Source organism: Urocampus carinirostris, chromosome 14, assembly GCF_059441175.1.
Source record: "Urocampus carinirostris isolate Australia breed hairy pipefish chromosome 14, RoL_Ucar_1.0, whole genome shotgun sequence".
Classification (NCBI taxonomy): domain Eukaryota; kingdom Metazoa; phylum Chordata; class Actinopteri; order Syngnathiformes; family Syngnathidae; genus Urocampus; species Urocampus carinirostris.
In genome coordinates this window covers 8,335,737-8,355,326 of record NC_142362.1, presented here as the reverse complement: position 1 = coordinate 8,355,326, position 19,590 = coordinate 8,335,737, and the positions used below count along the sequence as shown (strand labels likewise).

Sequence of the window (19,590 nt, the reverse complement as noted above, 5' to 3'; positions counted from 1 at the left end):
ATGTTTAGAATAGAATAGATTAGAATATACCTTTATTATCTGTCACGAGGCGTGGTGGAGGGAAGGGGTGACCGGACCAGAACGGAGGCAGGAGGCAGGAAGGGAGAACTCAATTGCGTGACGATCCATAAGTTTTATTTAACAAAATAAAAGTTGTCCATAACTCTGGGACATGACAAAACAAACAGTTGTTTCTTCCAACTCAACTAAACAGGACAAGGCATAACAGAACGGACAATGTTTAAAACTAAAACAGGACAAGGCATAACAGACCGGGGAATGTGTAAATATAATGAGCCAGCGCCCGCCAAACCCACAACCCAGCCTTAAGTAGCAGACCAGCAATCAGCTGATCTGCTTCAGCTTGAGTTCGGGGGCGTGGCATACTGGTCGTCATGGCGACCGTGACAATTATCACTGTTACAAAATGGTTGAACATATTGTGACAACGAAATTGGACGTGGCACTCCAGTTACACGTATAACTATAAGGATTAAAAAAAACAAAAAAGATTCTTTACACAAGAAAGTGTGGGCATGTAGAGGCAAGAGATATTTACATTGGGGGTTTACTTACAGTTTTGGGATCGTATTAGTTAAATGCAGTGTATAATGTTAGTCGCTAGATGGCGTACGAGGATAATAAATGAACAATAAGGATTGTGAGACTTTCTAACACAATGCATCTCTGTAATTGTAGGGAGGCAAGCTCTCGAGCGGGCTTCCCGGCACTAAAAACGAAGGCCATCTTGATTAATAGTTAGCGTCTCTGTAAGAAGAAAGGAATATAGGAAGGGAGGCTCCCCGGTACAACTAAAAAAAGAACTCAAAGTTAGGGCGCATGTTATAAACAAGGGCTGGGGTGACGCGCGCTTAGATGTATTACGGTAGTATCATACGGTACTTGCTTAAAAATGTATCAGTCAAAGCTACCGCTGACCGTAATTGCAAAACATTGAATGCAACCAGCACAGCACGGCGGAGCAGTGGTTAGCGCGTGTGCGGCACAACTCTGAGGTCATGAGATCAAACCTCCAGTGTGGAGTTTGCATGTTCTCCCCATGCTTGCGTGGGTTTCCTCCGGGCACTCCGGCTTCCTCCCACATTCCAAAAACATGCATGTTAGGTTAACTGGCCAGTCCAAATTGTCCTTAGGTGTGAATGAGTGAGCGAATTGTCTGTCCCTGTGTGCTCTGCGACTTGCTGGCAACCAGTTCAGGGTGTTCCCTGCCTGAAGATGACTGGGATGGGCTCCAGCACCCCCGCGACCCTACTGAGGATAAGTGGTGCAGCTAATGAGATGAGATGAGAATATTGTGTAGCGATATTAATCAGCTTCACACTTTAATCTTTTTTTTTTCGCCAATTGTCAGTAAACTTGCAGATTGTATGACAGCTAGCAGTGTGTGCTGGACGTCTTGAAGTTTTTAGTTGAGGGTTCAAGTCTGCCTTTGCACTGTTTCCGTCTCGATTACTGTAATGCACTACTCTCCGGTCTCCCGAAGTCCAAAATCAAGAGCCTTCAGCTGGTACAAAATGCTGCAGCGAGGCTTTGAACTAAGACAAGAAAGTTTGATCACATGACCCCGATTTTAGCTCACCTGCATTGGCTCCCTGTTAACTTAAGATGTGATTTTAAGGTTCTCTTGGTATTATACAAAATCATGCATGGACTTGCTCCCTCATATCTTTCAGATATAAATTCCCCCTATGTTCCGGTCCGTAGCCTTCGCTATGAAAACGCTGGTCTACTCGTGATCCCAAGAGCCAAGAAGAAATCCGCAGGTTCGAGAGCGTTCTCCATTCGAGCCCCGGTGCTGTGGAATGCTCTTTCCCCTGAGATTCGATCTGCAACCTCAGTGGAAATGTTAAATCTAAGCCTAAAACACACTTCTACTCTATAACATATGAATAACCTATATTTTATGTTGATAATATCTGTGTATTATTTCCACTCATGTGGGTTTTAGATGAGGGAATGGTGTCATAATAGTCTGTGGTTTGCAATAATCTGAGGTCTGTGCAGCCCTTTGAAACTCTTTGTGATTAAGGGCGCCACAATTAAACATGACTTGACTTTTCATGTTCTTTTAATAAATAAATCGGATGATTTGAAATCCACTTTATTAACTTAATCTTTTGTTTTTGTTTGCAGTCCTGCAGAATGTGGATGTGATTTGATACACTGATTGATTGTGTTTACTTACGTTAGCAGACAAGCCCTGGATAATCGTTGTGTAAAATAATAAGTGTGTAAAATATCGCGTTAGCCTGCATTGTTTCGCTAACATTGCTTAGGTGTGTGTCGTAAATATTTAAACCGCCACTGTGAAGACAGATTCTCATTTATGAAAGCACAAATCCAAATAGATGTAATGACAAAACAGATTCAGATTCAAATCTACTTTATCTGCTTCACGGCCAGAAATGTCTGGCCGTGGTTTCTTTGATTTTTGCAATCCGGAGATGGAATAAGAACTTGCTCTGTCCACTCCACGCATCGGCCCGGTATTGCAGTACCTCCGGGAACGGTGCATTCGCAATGATCGCAGCAAGGCTTTAGGGCTAGGACCTTAGCTTGGCCTTTTGGCTGAGAGTAAGTGTCCCGGCTCCTAGGCTTTGTAGCGTATTATGAACTGACCGATAACGGATAATGGATAATGATTAACGAAGATAGAACAATAACCCTTAAGAACCTCCTTCTAGTACACGTGTACACAGAACGAAATGTCGATACATCTGACCCGCACAGTTTCCTTGAATGTACAGATATAAATAAAATGTTGTATTGAGTTGGAGTATTGAAGTACTAATAATATGCTAAATAATTATGGCTATGTATAGTATTATACAGTAGTGCAAAGAGTGCAAGAGGAGCAGCTAACCAGATGTGCAAAATGGGCAGTCAGGTAAACAAGTCACTATACAATAACAATAACACTGGAGTACGACTGGTGGGGCTGACTATAACTTGTCTATTACGTTGTGATATTTAGTGTCTCCTAGTGGTACAAAGACGATTATCTCAGTAAAAAAAACAACATTGATTCGAATGCTAGGCAAAACTACATGAACTATCATAGCAAACTAATTGTTAGAATACATTTACATAGAGGAATCCATAGCTAGAGGTCGCTGGCAGGGTTGGGTTACTTTAACTTGATTACTTTCAATTACTTTTGGATTACTCCAATAGCAAATATGCTAATAAAAGACAAAATAAATTAAATATGAATAAAATGACTAAATATTGTGCAGGCTTGGGGAGTAACGGAACACATGGAACGGCAAAAATGATGTTGGCAGGCTGTTTGGATTTATTTTCATTTTATGTTAGTTTTGCCGGAGATCAAAGAGATCACAGCCAGGAGAGAAAGCTTACCACGTGTTGTGAGTCATCATTTTATTCATATTTAGTTTATGTTGTCTTTTATAAGCGTATTTGGTATTGGAGTAATCCAAAAGTAATTGAAAGTAATCCAGTTAAAGTAACCCTACCCAACCCTGGTCGCTGCCATATTAGTCCGGTGTCTTGCAAACGAAAACTAGTGCCACAGAGCAGGCAACATTGCCATCTAGTGGTCAAATATAACACTTCGGTTTAAAAAAAGTGATTTGCATCTAAAAATTACACGGTTTTACTGTTTTTTTCCCCCTTTTGGTGTACTTTTGGCCTCGTCTAATAGTTAGTATGAAATGCACTGAGTGCTAATACTTAAAAAATATTTTTGTAAAGTTGGCAAGTTCACGAAACTTACGCAATCAGATCTCTTGTCAACCAGTCCAAAATGTTGACGTGATGTGACAGCTGTTTACTTTCAGCGTTACGGTAAAGCCGTCGAACGCGCCACAATTAAAGTCCGACTATCCATTTAGTTTAAAGTTTGGCTTTTATTATCAAATTGGATATTAACTATGGATGTTACACTAACAAAAAAAAGCTATGACTTTGTTTTGTAGCCGTCATTTACGTTTAAAGACGGGCTGGTTTTATGAATATGTATTTTATTTTGAAATCGTAATTAATGTTTACCCTAATGCCGAGATAACCGACGGTGGTCTGAAATTCCTTCCTACCCGTTGAGTTGTCCTGCAACTGCCTAATGCGCATGCGCACACGGCTAATAGTGATTTCTACGTAGAATTCTTGCAACCTTTGTTTACATTTAGTCTTATTTGACTCATTCATTGCTTCAAAATACTGTTTTCTTAGCTGTTTTCTTTTCTTGGCTTTTAAGCCTGGCGTGTTTTTCTGCGGTAGTTTTTAGCATGGTGTTTGTTAACTATGGTAATCACACACTGTAGGCTATGTATGCATGCGAAGCCTCATTAAATGTAATGGGTAAAAGTCATTTAATTCTGAGTTTCAATAATTCTGAGTTTCTGTTTTGCTCGTTTTACCTGAAAAGAAAGAAAACACAATTTAATGGCAAAATAGCCTACGGTAGGACGTCTCTGCAAGGCAGGACATTTCGGCAGAACAACTTTTCGAAAAATCATTGACGACGGGAAGAGACTATTTTAGTCTGGTCTCTCGCGTTAAACATTTGAAAAGAAAAGAAATTGAGCGATCTTTTTAATCACAGTCTTCTGAATTATGGCGACAGAGACCAAGCAAAGCACGTATGAGGGCAGCGATGTCCAAAGTTTTCAGTTTTATCTTCAACATTCGGGCGAACACGAAGCTGTTCTCAGTTTTCTCCAAGACCACCTACCAGAGGAGTTCAAAAGGTACTTAAACAGTGATTAAATTGTTCAAATGAATACTATTTATCATAAATATGGTTTAGTCACATTTTTAATTGTTTCGAATCAACCAAGGAACTAATACTGGATAACATTGACTGAGTTAATGGGTCTACTGTGATCTAATGGAACAGAAGTTTAAGGCTTTCCATGTGATCTAAAACCTACATGAGGGCAAGGTAAAACTCAAAAACCTCAAGTCAAGTCATGTTTATTTGTGATGCCCTTAATCACAAGGAGTCTCAAAGGGCTGCAACAGATACTATTACAGATTATTATTCCACCACCCCCTGATCTAAAACCAACATGAGGGCAAGGAAAAACCTCAAGTCATGTTTATTTGTGAAGCCCTTAATCACAAGGAGTCTCAAAGAGCTGCACAGACTATTGCAAACTACAGAGTATTATTCCACCACTCCTTGATCTAAAACCTACATGAGGGCAAGGGAAAACTCAAAAACCTCAAGTCATGTTTATTTGTGAAGCCCTTAATCACAAGGAGTCTCAAAGAGCTGCACAGACTATTGGAAACTACAGACTATTATAACACCATCCCCTGATCTAAAACCTACATGAGGACAAGGAAAAACTCCAAGTCATGTTTATTTGTGACACCCTTAATCACAAGGAGTCTCAAAGGGCTGCAACAGAGACTATTACAGACTATGATTACACCATCCCCTGATCTAAAACCAACATGAGGGCAAGGAAAACTCAAAAACCTCAAGTCATGTTTATTTGTGATGCCCTTAATCACAAGGAGTCTCAAAGGGCTGCAACAGAGACTATTACAGACAATGATTACGCCATCCCCTGATCTAAAACCTACATGAGGGCAAGGAAAAACTCAAAAACCTCGTCATGTTTATTTGTGACGCCCTTAATCACAAGGCCGGTCCAAATTGTCCCTAAGTGTGTATGATCAAGCAAAGCAACCAGTACAGTGTGTCACCTGCCCACTGCCTGAAGATGGCTGGGATGGGCTCCAGCAACCCCGTGACCCTACTGAGGATAAGCGGTGCAGATAATGGATGGATGGATTTTTAGTATCGTGTACAATGTTGTGTACATTGTTCACGACAAGATTAAACCTGGCACTCTAGGATAAAAATGTAACAACAAATAAACATAAAAAAAGGATAAAATAAAGTATATTAAATTTGATGGACAATATTTACAAGGTAGTTGCTTGTAGACTGGCCAGGTTGTAAGTGCATGATAAAAATAGTGCATTGACATTTCGCAGCAAAATTACCAATAAAGTATGACATATGAAATATATTGCACCTTGCCATTTATATCCTTGCAGTAACTGTAAACCATCTCTACACCTTTCAGTTTGCATCAAGCGTTTTCCCAATGAGTCCAAAACGTTTTTTTTTAAATTATATGAAGCTTTCATTGTTACTGTTCGCAAAAGCATATTTCGTGTCAAAAACGTGTAAAGAAGTTGGAACACGAATCTACAAATGTCTCTCAGAGGGGATAAATACCGTATTTTCCGCACTATAAGGCGCACCTAAAAGTCTTGATTTTTTTCAAAAGCTGACCATGCGCCTTATAATACAGTGCGCCTTATTTATGGATCAATATTAAATTCGCAAAGTCTCGCAACTTACGCAACAGCCGCCGACTCGATTTTCCCCCGAACGTGGAGTAGTCCGCGGTGTATGCTGGGATTTATATACCGGCGTTTCATTGGCTAACCAATGTGTCAATCATCATTTGAATCGATCGCTATTGGCTAAAGTTATTCAGAGCCTCGGATTGGCTAGAGGGCCAAAACAAACCCTGCAATTGGCCGAAAAAGATGTGTCAATCTTCCGTTACATCGATCGCTATTGGCTGAAGTTATTCGGAGCCTCGGATACGCTAGAGGGCCAAAACAAACCCTGCAATTGGCCGAAAAAGATGACTGAATAGCAAGCTTGCTAAACTACGCCATAAAGAAACATGTTTCATTAGTCTGTATTTGTAAACATTTTACTCTCCTGGATTGACTACACTCACGGTTGTAAGAAGACCATGATTGCGTATCATTATTGAACGTGAGAACTTAGGTGAGTTATGTGGCTTTATATTTTCCCGGTATCTTGTTTTAGAACGATCTTGATGTTGCTGTGATGAGTTGAGTGAATTAAACTCAATTCCAAGTGTTTATTGTCATATGCACAGTAAAGTTGCGAGCGAAAAAGAAAATAGAAACTAAGGAATGGTTGGCATTTCTTGAATCCCAAGACTTTAACCTTCTGAATGATATTTGTAACGATGCATTTGAGTGACATCGTACGGACACCGCATCCGCACGTGTCTACGACACGTATTTGCTTCTTTGCAAGCTTTGAGAATGTTAAAGGGGTAATAAGTTGGACTGAATCATCTGACTGTTTTGTCGACGTTCCCATTGTAGCACCTTATAACCCGGTGCGCCTTATCTATGGAAGATATAGGACCAAAAACCATTTTTTGGGGGTGCGCCCTATAACCCGGTGCGCCCTATAGTGCGGAAAATACGGTACTTAACTCACATTTACAAATGAGTATGGCAACTTAATACTTGTAGTTTTCCATCATTTTGTTTTAACTGTTGTAAAGAAAGACTGGTTTTAGATTTTATGTTTCTCACTAATCAACTTCATGGTTCACAGACTGCTAGGTAACATAGGGGCACCACTTCCTGTGTCAAGTCAAGTCCCATTTATTTGCGACGCCCTTAATCACAAAATGTCTCGAAGGACTGCACAGGGTTACAATGACACCATCCCCTGATCTTAAACCAACATGCGGACAAGGAAAAACTCAAAACCTCGGGGTCTTGTGAAAAAAGGGCTGCCGTGCCGTTAAAACAGCTTCCAGTTGCTTCACCTTTTCACAACATTTGTTTCCAGTTGGCTTTATGTAGTCAGCATGTTTCAATTAGCAGGGCCTCCTGATATTATATTCTTTGAAAACAGCCACAGTATTTTGACAAATTGGGTAGGAGCAGTGGTTAGCGCGTGTGCGGCACAGTTCTAAGGTCTTGGGAACCTCCTGACATGCATTCAGGTGGATTGGCCGGTCCAAATTGTCCCTTGGTGTGAATGAGCGAGCGAGTTGTCTGTCCCTGTGTGCCCTGCGATTGGCTGGCAACCATTTCAGGGTGTCCCCTGCCCACTGCCCGATGATTGCTGGGATGGGCTCCAGCACCCCCGCGACCCTACTGAGGATAAGCGGTGCAGCTAATGAGATGAGATGGGTAGAAACAGTTGTTTCTGATTTTGGTTTAAAAAAATACAACTCCAATTTCCACTTGTTGTGGAAGCGGCGGCCTTCACAGTCAACTTTCCTTTTTTTATTGACAGTCGCCATGTCAGAAATTGGGTGGGCTAAAATACTCCCAGAAAACCAGGGGCAAGGTGGAAAAATAGCCATCATCTGGTGAAAAATGGTGATTTTTGTTTTAATTTTTATGGACAAAATTATTTGACAGAGGCCATTGATCACCCATTGATCACTGGCCGTAACTGCCTCCCGGGCCATACTTTGGACATGATTGTCCTAAAGTGTTAAATTGTTAACGAGATGTAGTTTCCTGAAGGCTTTGGGTATGTGTCCATTTGTTAAAGAAATAAAATAAAATAAAATGGGAGAGTCAGGCTCTAGGTGAACTGGCAACCGGGAGAGAGTGGCTGTAAGGAAAGATGGCAGGGAGTGTGTTCAGCATCCTGAGAGCCTGGTGGAGGAAGCTGTCCCAGAGTCTGCTGGTCCTGGCCACCAGGCTCCACAGTCTCCTGCCCGATGGCAGCAGGCTGAGAGTCTCTCACAATGCAAAAAGCTTTGCTGGTTAGGCAAGAGGTGTACAGGTCCGGAAGGGACGGGAGAGAGGCACCCATGATATTTTCTGTGGCTCTCAATGGAGGGTCAGATGAAACAGATAGTACTGGATTCCATGGTTACCCATAGTAGGAGAAACCTTCTGATATGACTCAGATACAGCACCTTCATCATCAGGTCGCTGTTGTTTTTGGTGGAACATTACTGATAACAAGCAGCTTAAGATTTGAAAACATATACCACTTTACATTTGACTGGGTAACAACCATTTCATGTTGTAATGGATGTCATAGATCGTGTGTGTTGGATCAATGAATAACTGTTATCCAATGTTCCCTCTAAGCTGCGCGCTGCTCGCTCATTCTCAGCGCACAAGAAAATCTAGCCAGCTCACAAAAATCAGGGCTCGAAATTGCTAATTAAGAAGCCAATTCAGTCAAAGTTACAGTGCATGAAGGTAAAAATACACGGGTTCCCCTGAAGTTGTGTTCTAAATGCGGTATTTGGAAGTCAAGGTCGAAGTAGAACGAAGTTGAGTAAAGTCAGTAGTTTTTCGAGAACCGGCTTCTTCGGCTCGGCTCACTAAAATGAACAGGCTCTTTTGGGTCCCAAACGGCTCTTCAGGTTGTTTTTGCTTCTTTCATCCCTACACGACCAAATATTATGTAAAATTGTGCACAAAATGACTTAAAGGAAGGGGGGGAATAGAACAAAAAAGAAAAAACCAAAATGAAAAAGTAGTGAAAAGCTGAGAAAAAAGAAACAAAAGGAAGAGAAAAAAAGGAAAAATACAGAAAAAAAGCCAGAAAAAAAGAAAAAAAAAAACAAAGGAAAAAAGTAAATAGAGAACAAAAAGAAAAAAGTAACAGCTAGGAAAAAATACACAATGAGATTTTTTTTCAAGGAATTAAAAAGAATAGAAAAAAAACGGAAAAAGAAGAAAAAGTTTGTGTTGCATTCAAATAATTTCCAATTATATCGAGTCAATCTTGTACTTCCACTAAAAAATGTTATTAAATACAGTTCTGTATCGTGCAGCTGACTAAAAGGCCCCCAAAAATGTTAGTATTATGCGACAAAAGATACCAGGAATAAAAGAATTGGAAATCTTGTGAAAGAATTGTAAAAACAAATGACGTTTGTAGGCCCTGCAACCTTTGCAATAATACATGAGTCAATTCATTCAAGAGAAAAATAATTTTGCATTGCCGGAAACTCAGCAAAATGTAACGTGTTGTCAAGTTTTGGACATGTTTGATAATGATTTAGTTGCCACACTTGGGATTGCTGTTGCTCACTGTTGTTTCAAGCGTTGCTCACCGACTTTGTGTGAACGCTCAGACCCGTAAGGAAAATTACAGGGAAGATTGCTGTTATCCCTTTCTTACAGAATCGTAGCGGAGAAAAAACATCTGAGCGTTCTTGGTGTGGGAAGTGGCGGTGGTAGGTGTCCATTATTTACACATTTTATCTATCTATCTATCTATCTATCTATCTATCTATCTATCTATCTATCTATCTATCTATCTATCTATCTATCTATCTATCTATCTATCTATCTATCTATCTATCTATCTATCTATCTATCTATCTATCTATCTATCTATTTAGATCTAACTGAAGATCTATCTATATATCTATCTATCTATCTATCTAGATCTAACTAAAGATCTATCTATCTATCTATCTATTTAGATCTAACTGAAGATCTATCTATTTAGATCTAACTGAAGAGCTATCTATCTATCTATCTATTTAGATCTAACTGAAGATCTATCCATCTATCTATCTATCTATCTATCTATTTAGATCTAACTGAAGATCTATCTATTTAGATCTAACTGAAGATCTATCTATATATCTATCTATCTATCTATCTATCTATCTATCTATCTAGATCTAACTAAAGATCTATCTATCTATCTATCTATTTAGATCTAACTGAAGATCTATCTATCTATTTAGATCTAACTGAAGATCTACCCATCTATCTATCTATCTATCTATCTATCTATCTATCTATTTAGATCTAACTGAAGATCTATCTATTTAGATCTAACTGAAGATCTATCTATCTATCTAGATCTAACTAAAGATCTATCTATCTATCTATCTATCTATCTATCTATCTATCTATCTATCTCTTTAGATCTAACTGAAGATCTATCTATTTAGATCTAACTGAAGCTCTATCTCTCTCTCTCTATCTATCTATCTATCTATCTATCTATCTATCTATCTATCTATCTATCTATCTATCTATCTATCTATCTATCTATCTATCTATCTATCTATCTATCTATCTATTTAGATCTAACTGAAGATCTATCTATCTATCTATCTATCTATCTATCTATCTATCTATCTATCTCTCTCTCTCTCACTATCTATCTATCTATCTATCTATCTGACAATAAAGGCATATTCTATTCTATTTCAAATTCGATCAAACTCAAATATATTCCCGATGACTCCCACTCACTTGACTTTGTCCAGGTGAACTGGATGTCAAAATGTTGTCTCTACTGGAGTCCACCTGCCCAACTCTTCCCATCACTGCCGACATTGTTGAGGGGAGCACTGAATTGGTTGCCAATTTCAAAGGTATGGACAACTAGAATGCACCATTAGAGGATCACCCGTGCTAAGACGGGAAACCATTTTTGGGTGGCGTTGCCTTTTTTGAGCAGCAGGGTGCAGTGTTCATTTTACCTCTGAAAAGTGATGGGTCCCGGGGACTCGCATGCTCAAAAATCTATGGGTCCCAACAGAGATCTATGGGTCCCCAAAATTTAGTGTTATCGATGTTTAAATTGTAAATCGGCGACAAATATATAATATAAATCTATATATTCATTCAGTTTTAATCATCAAATTATTACCGTATTTTCCGGACTATAGAGCGCACTTGATTATAAGCCGCACCCACCACATTTTAAGAGGAAAACCGATGTTGTACTTACACAAGCCGCACCTGTTGACTCATGTACCCACATTAAAACATGTAAAACAATCACAAAATCAGCCCAATCCCGCGATTGTAACTGAATATAAAGCGCACAGTCCAAAAATTACAGCCGGCAAAATGAACAGAAAATGATACCAGTACTTAAAGTTTGATACAGACCTGCAGTGTCCAGGTACCCATTGAAACTAATCCAAGGAAAAAAAAGTCTATATTTCCAAAGGTAAGGGTGGGAAAAATATATATCCACTATTGTCCGCCGCGACAACAGGTCTCACTTACCTCTACCCCACTTCCCGTCAGCCTGCGTTTGCTCTGCCCCTCTTTTTTAATTCGCAAAACGTATCAGAATAAGTGTCTCAAATAAATACATTACAAAAATATACAGGTGCAAATACATATTATACATCGGTTACACATATTTACAAAGAAAGACGGTACACCGAGAGAGTTTTCAAAGCTTTAATTATAATATTATAACTTTCATCCCAAACCGTGCCTGTGAAAGGTAGCAAAACGCTACTACCAACACGCTCGCAACACAGTAAACGGGTCTGTTAAAAAAGAACATACCGTACTTGTAGAAACTACGGTAAACCGTCCTCATCTTCCTCCTCATAACTGACGTCATCACAGTCGTCTTCCCCAGTATGGGAAAGAAACTTTGTCATATAGACGTCGTCCCACGCTCCCTAATTTAAAAACACGCTAGCAACACGCTCGTAAAGTGAAGTTTACGTGCAGTAGCTCTGTTTCCTTCTTTATCGGACTGCTCGTTTGCTTTTAGTTTGAAAGCTACGTCATGTGCCTTTCTTATTGCAATTTGCATGATGAGGATATGTCTACGCTAATTTAATTTGTGCACAAACTAAGAAGTTGCAGTCTTCCTCGGCGCATATATTCCACCGGTCTAAATCTTACCTTTTGTACTCGAACGCCGCTGGCGGCCGTTAGAAAAATGACATAAATTGGCTGCATCACTGAATAAGCCGCAGGGTTGAACGTTTGGGAAAAAAGTAGCGGCTTATAGTCCGGAATTTACGGTAATTCATTTTCTGCATCGAATTATTGTTCGTAATATACTGATTAAAGGGATAACCACAAATCTGCGTCTTTTTTATTTTCTCCTTTTACACTTCCTTTTTTTCTTAACTTCTTTATACAACATAATTCGTAATATCAATCATCAAAGCAAGTGAGCCGTTTGAGAGCCGGCTCTTTTTAATGAGTTGAGCCAAAAAAGCCGGTTTTCTAAAAAAAGACGGACTTCCGGCGTGCAGATGAAAACTCGAACCGCGAGACCAAAACAACAATGGCGGATCTGCCTGAAGAAAAGTCTGGAGTGCGGTAAATCTTTGTTAAAAATAAGTAATCGGGTAATAATGACAATTTTGTGGCAAAAAAGTTGCGTCCTGGGGACGCACGTTGATTTGAGACTAAGCGTCCCCAACAAAAATGATGCGTCTAGGACGCAGGGATGCCGGCAAACGAGAACACTGAGGGTGGTTGGCATTTTTTGCTAATTCATTATTGGTTAGAACTTATTTTTTCTGCATCAGCTTTGTTTATATTTGTCATTTGTCTTTTAGTATTCACTCGTCTCTCATTCCATTTCTCTCAATCCACCACTCACACAGCCTCACACTCTCACTTCCAGGACCCCACGGTTGCCCCCGGCGCCTGATCATAAAAACATTACTGTATGTCCAAAAACCTCTCCAAACTAACAGAAACGTGCTGCAACAAACTAGAGGACATTTACAAACAAATATAACAATATACATGAAAATAAATGAATAATGCATTTACATGCCTGGGGGTGTTCCCTCTTTTAAGCATCCATTTAAAATCCATTCATTCACCTCATGCACTCATTTACAGACGCTCCCCTACTTACGACCAATGTTCCCTGTAATTTTCCTTACGGGTCTGAGCGTTCACACAAAGTCGGTGAGCAACGCTTGAAACAACAGTGAGCAACCATAATCCCAAGTGTGGCAACTAAATCATTATCAAACATGTCCAAAACTTGACATTTTGCTGAGTTTCCGGCAATGCAAAATGATTTTTCTCTTTTGAATGAATTGACTCATGTACCATTGCAAAGGTTGTACGGCCTAAAAACGTCGTTTGTTCTTACAATTCTTTCACAAGATATCCATTTCTTTTTATTTCCTTTGTCGCATAATATTAACATTTTTGGGGGCTTATTTAGTCGGTTGTAAGAGACAGAACTGTACTTAATCTCATTTTTTAGTGGAAGTACAATGTTGGCAACAAGATTCACTTGATATAACTGGAAATTATTTGAACACAAACTTTTTCTTCTTTTTTCTATGTTTTTTTTTCTACTTTTATTTTTAAATTCCTTTAAAAAAAGTCTCATTGTGTTTATTTTTTCCGAGCTGTTACTTTTTTCTTTTTGTTCTCTATTTACTTTTTTTCCTGCATTTCTTTCTTTTCTTTTTTCTGTCTTTTTTCTAAATTTTTCCTTCTTTTTTCTCTTCCTTTTGTATCTTTTTTTCCTCAGCTTTTCACTACTTTTTCATTTTGGTATTTTTTTTCTTTTTTGTTCTATTCCTCCCCTTCCTTTAAGTCATTTTGTGCATAAATTTACATAATATTTGGTCATGTTCGGGTTAAAGAAGCAAAAACAACCTGAAGAGCCGTTTAGGACCCGAAAGAGCCGGTTCCTTTTAGTGAGCCGAGCCGAAGAAGCCGGTTCTCTACTAACTTTACTCAACTTCGTTCTCCATTTTGTTTTTTTCTTTTTTTGTTCTATTCCCCCCCTTCCTTTAAGTCATTTTGTGCACAATTATACATAATATTTGGTCGTGTAGGGATGAAAGAAGCAAAAACAACCTGAAGAGCCGTTTGGGACCCAAAAGAGCCTGTTCATTTTAGTGAGCCGAGCCGAAGAAGCCGGTTCTCGAAAAACTACTGACTTTACTCAACTTCGTTCTACTTCGACCTCGACTTCAAAATACCGCATTTAGGACACAACGTCAGGGGAACCCGTGTATTTTTACCTTCATGCACTGTAACTTTGACTTGAGTCGCTTCTTAATTAGAAATTTTAAGCCCTGATTTTTGTGCGCTGGCTAGATTTTCTTGTGCGCTGAGAACGTGCGAGCAGTGCGCAATTGCGTACGCGCGCTGCTTAGAGGGAGCACTGCTTACGACCATTCGAAAATCCACCTTTCTCTTAAAATCAAAAATTGAATCAAAATTGTAATACTGGTGTGAAAAATCGCAATTAAGTTTGTTATTAAAATCACGCAGCCCAAGTATGGACAATTAGGATTGCTGTGCACCATTAGAACATCACCCACGTTCAGACGCAAAATCATTTTTGGGTGGCATTTTCCTTTTTGGGCAGCAGAGTCATTGATATTTGACAAATCAAAACAGCAAAACCTAAAGTGCTGAGTCATCTTTTTTTTCTTTTTTTCCCCAATTTTTTTTCACATCCGTGGTAACCTACCCGACTGCCTGTGAAAGATAATGGTCGTTTCTAACTCCCTCCCCCTTTTCTTGAGTGGACACACACAAACAGACCAATAGACAATTTAACTAACAGATAACAAGCAATTTCGGACATTTGAATTCTGTACCGTCCTCACGCTTGTTAAAAAAAACGATTTCACAGTCCACACAATGTAGAAGTGGAGTTTTATTATGAAGAAAAACATTCAACCTTCAGTCTGAAACGGTTAAGAATCGGAATAGGATCAGGACCCAAATGCGAGATGTTTCTCACACAAGCCATTTATTTTTCGGGAAATTGGGAATCATGCATGTTAGGTAGCAGTCTGGTGTGGAATGACAGGAAGCCAGAGGCCGAGGAGATCGATTCCAATTGCCCGAGCAGAAATCAGACAGGTGGGGTCGATACCGGACAGGACGGGACAGACAGGATTGATATCAAAACAGGATATTGAAATTAAACAGGAGAAACTAGACAGGGAAACTGGAAACCGATATTAAACAGGACAAAATAAACAGGAACAATACCGGACAGGAAATACCAACAGGAAACAGGACCGAGTCAAAACCCGCGTCTTGCAGGGCAGAGGTTCGTTGACGGAGTACTGAGCTTAAATAGAAGGGAAGGCAATCTGTCAACGAGCCGCAGCTGGCGCCACTCGGGCGGGGCCAATTGGGCGCCCTGGCAACCGTGACAGAAACACTTAAACTGTTCAATCAATTATATCTGCGTGTGTTTTTCCAGCATTAGTTTCCAAAACGGATCATCTTCAGAATATTCCATTCAACTGGCATGTCATGCTGAGTGAAGAGTACAGAAAGCAAGCCAAAGACGTGAAGAAATTTGACTTCATTCACATGATTCAGGTAACAATTTATTTTTAAATCTTTGTATGCGTTTTATTCATGTTAGAATTTGTTTTTTATTAGATGATTTACTATGTTGACGACCTGACAGAAACCATTAAGTTCTATCACAACGCCCTGAACAAGAACGGAATCCTCATGATCATTGTAGAAAAAGGTAAGATTTTAAAGCTTGTACATTGTTTTCATGACTTGGAATACTTCCATTTTACTCTGCCGCCATGTTAATACCTAAAAACGAAAACTATTGGTCCTGAGCAAATGCATTGACATTGTTGTGCTCATAAAAGGTGTTTGTTGCTGGGCAGAATATGTGGTCCACAGTGGTTCCCAAAAAATAATAACAATAATAGATAAAATGATTAGGTAAGTCCACCAGCTTAAGTGGAGTCCACAATTGTGAATGGAAAACTCATTTGTATTTATAACCATGTATAAAAAAAACATTGTTGCAAAGTATTAAGGATTGATAATCAGAATATATAACAGAACAACACTTTAAAATTAAGTTTATTAAAAATCTACTTATAACATTCACTGCATTTACTCATTTTCATTCATGCAATGTTTGCGTTGCATAGTCTGCTATAAGCCACAGGAACTCCTCTTTCCACGATGCTTTTAATGTGCGTTTACGTTTTGTAGCGTCATAAATTCGGGTAGCTTCTTTTGAATATTTTTTCTGGGGCTGAGGTTTTGGCTTGATTCCTAACCACTTATCCATTTTTCTTGTGTCTTCTGTGCGTCTATTTGCAAATCCATGACCTTATAACGCTCGGGAAAGTCCGGAAGTTATTCGCTATGCAGGCTTCTGATTGGCTGCAGAGTATGCAAATTGCCAAACTTACCGACATTTTCAAACCGAAGAACATTTCAAAATCGGAATAAAGCAAACGTTTAATTTGAAAAAAAAAAAATCTTTCAGTTGTTTTCTTTTTTTTTTTCTTGAAAAAGTTGTCGTCCACCCGGGCGGAGAAATTTTGAAAAGTAAATGGTAACTGGTCTGTATTTATAATGTGCTTTTCAAGTCAAAGAAGACCTCCCAAAGCGCGTGACAACACACTCACCAACCAATATCGGTCATGCAGCCATGCATTAGGGTTGTACGCCCGACGTAAAAGATGCACGCCCCGGGAATCCGGGCACACGTTATTTCAGACACTGATATTTGTAAACGAAATGCTCGAAAAAATACAGTACAATTCCTCTCAAATTGTACGAACATAAATGCATCATTCATTTAAATGAAACGATCTTGATTTAAATAAAAAGAAAAAACACATCTACTATCAGAGTGGTAGGTTTAGTCATTTGTATTTATATTACACAACTTGATTCCCCTTTTGAAAAAGCTGACATGTTTGGCATGATCAAGGCATCTTCCAACTTTTTCTTCCACTGTTTCATGCTCTAGTCACTCATATAAGCTACTGCATGCTATTAATCGCTGCTAACCGCTATTGTTTTTGTTACGTGCTCTTGCTTTGTCCTTCAACTTCCATAGCTTGTCTTCCATAGTGGGCAGCACTCCTGTGTGGAGTTTGCATGTTCTCCCCGTGCTTGCGTGGGTTTCCTCTGGGCACTCCATTTCCTCCCACATTCCAAAAAACATGCATGTCGAGTTAATTGGCCGGTCCAAATTGTTTCTAGGTGTGAATAAGCGAGTAAGTTCTGGAACTTTGTCTCTTCAATTTGGAGGCCACTGGTTATTTTCTCAAGACTCCTATCTATTTTCAAACAATAAACTGCTGTGGTGTATCATTTGTTTTAACCCTACGCCATCTAGCGACAAACATTATACACTGGATTTAAACATGTGATTCCTGCCTAAACCAATCAGAATGCACTTACGTGCACGTGTTTTATTCTATCCTTCAATCAGAAATCTATGACACGGTATAAGAAAGAGGCTCACGCTTCAGTCTGTGGGATTATTTCATAGCAATCCAAGAATGCAATTTTGCCTTGTTTCAATGTGCTTGCTTTTCTTTAATAAACGAGTTTGATTGTAACTCAAAAGTCTCTTATTTATACGTACATCGTTTTGAACCTGACACAGGTTAATTGGCCGGTCCAAATTACCCCTAGGTATGAACTGTATGTCTTTGTGTGCCTTGCGACTGACTGGCAACCAGTTCAGAGTGTCCCCTGCCCACTGCCTGAGGATGGCTGGGATGGGCTCCGGCACCCCCGTGACCCTACTGAGGATAAGCGGTGCAGATAATGGATGGATGGGTCTTCCATAGTCGTCATCACTGTTTTGGCTTGCTTGTTCTTGCAATCTTTTGTTGGCCTTTGTATTTGTTTCTCCCGCTAACCGCTAAACTCAGCTGTTTACTCGAGCTCTGACCAACTCCAGCTATTCGCTCTTTTCAGTCGCTCCGGCAGTCTCTTGTCATTGCTAACTGCGATTACCACCAGCTTTCATGCTCTGTCCCTGGCTGAAAATCATCCTTGTGCAAAAATTGTTTAAGTAGGCTTCTACGTTTGGTGTTTTTCAGGCTTACATAGTCTGTCTTCTTCGAATGCACATGCTTCACAGCTCCATCTTAAGCGAAAACAACCTTTAGTGGCAAATGATTACACACTGTCTCTTTAATGTCCAGGTCATTCCAAAACCCTTCTTGATATTTTTTGATTGACCTGCTTAAATTCAAGTCAATATTTGTCAATGTAGCCGGCGCTGGCTGGGACACTCTGTGGAGGACTTTCTCCAAAGACCTTTGCAACGACACCATCCCCGAGTATCGCTCGTCCGGAAACGTCCTGGCCTCCTTGGAGAACCTGAACCTAACCTACGAGGAACATCCGATCCCCAACTTTTTCGACATCACCGAGTGCTTCGATCCCAAAAGTCAGAATGGACAGCGGCTGCTCTGTTTCATGACAGCCACCGAGGATTTCTCCCGGTCCTTCTCGCCGCAAATAAGAGCTGACATATTGAATTTCCTGAGGAAGGAATGCAGTGTGGAAAAAGAGGGCAAGGTGTACTTCAACAGTTGCTTGAGCTGTATATTTGTTCATGCTTGAGGGATAAAATGCCATCCATCACCATCAGATGAGTTGGTATGGAAACTGACAAAGCAGCCGTTACAATATATTGCCAGCAGAGAGCGGTGCACATCAAAAATTGCACAATTTAAAATGGTGTGTTAAATAAATATTCCACCAGAGAGCGTAGTGGCTTCATATTTAGACCAGGGTTAGTCTATTTTGTAGTGGGGGTGACGCACCCTGCGTGAAATAGTCAAGTCATGTTTATTTGCAGGGTTGGGTAGCGTTACTTTAACTTGATTACTTTCAATTACTTTTGGATTACTCCAATACCAAATATGCTAATAAAAGACAAAAGAAACTAAATATGAATGACTCAATTTTGTGCAGGCTTGGGGAGTAACGGAATACATGGAACGGCAAAAATGATGTTGGCAAGCTGTTTGGATTTATTTCCATTTTGTTTCTGTCGCATTTTATGTTCGTTTTGCCGGAGATCAAAGAGATCAAAGCCAGGAGAGAAAGCTTACCGCGTGTTGTGAGTCATAATTGTATTCATATTTAGTTTCTTTTGTCTTTTTTTAGCATATTTGGTATTGGTGTAATCCAAAAGTAATTGAAAGTAATCAAGTTAAAGTAACCCTACCCAACCCTGTTTATTTGTATCGTCCAAAATCACAAAGAGTCTCAAAGGGCTGCACAGACCACAGATTATTGCAA

At 39.6% G+C, this 19,590-nt stretch overlaps 1 protein-coding gene and 1 pseudogene across 1 annotated transcript; both read left to right on the top strand.

Annotated features, from left to right (window-relative positions):
• Window positions 1-2,400: 2,400 nt before the first annotated feature.
• Window positions 2,401-2,541, top strand: LOC148352576 (U2 spliceosomal RNA; annotated as a pseudogene).
• Window positions 2,542-4,462: 1,921 nt separating this feature from the next.
• Window positions 4,463-19,063, top strand: LOC148352575 (histamine N-methyltransferase-like). The gene is made up of 6 exons (XM_088352805.1): window positions 4,463-4,730; window positions 9,949-10,001; window positions 11,055-11,162; window positions 15,755-15,876; window positions 15,940-16,033; window positions 18,554-19,063. The coding sequence occupies exons 1-6, from the start codon at window positions 4,597-4,599 to the stop codon at window positions 18,904-18,906; spliced, it is 864 nt and encodes a 287-aa protein (XP_088208931.1). The 5' UTR covers window positions 4,463-4,596; the 3' UTR covers window positions 18,907-19,063.
• Window positions 19,064-19,590: the final 527 nt, after the last annotated feature.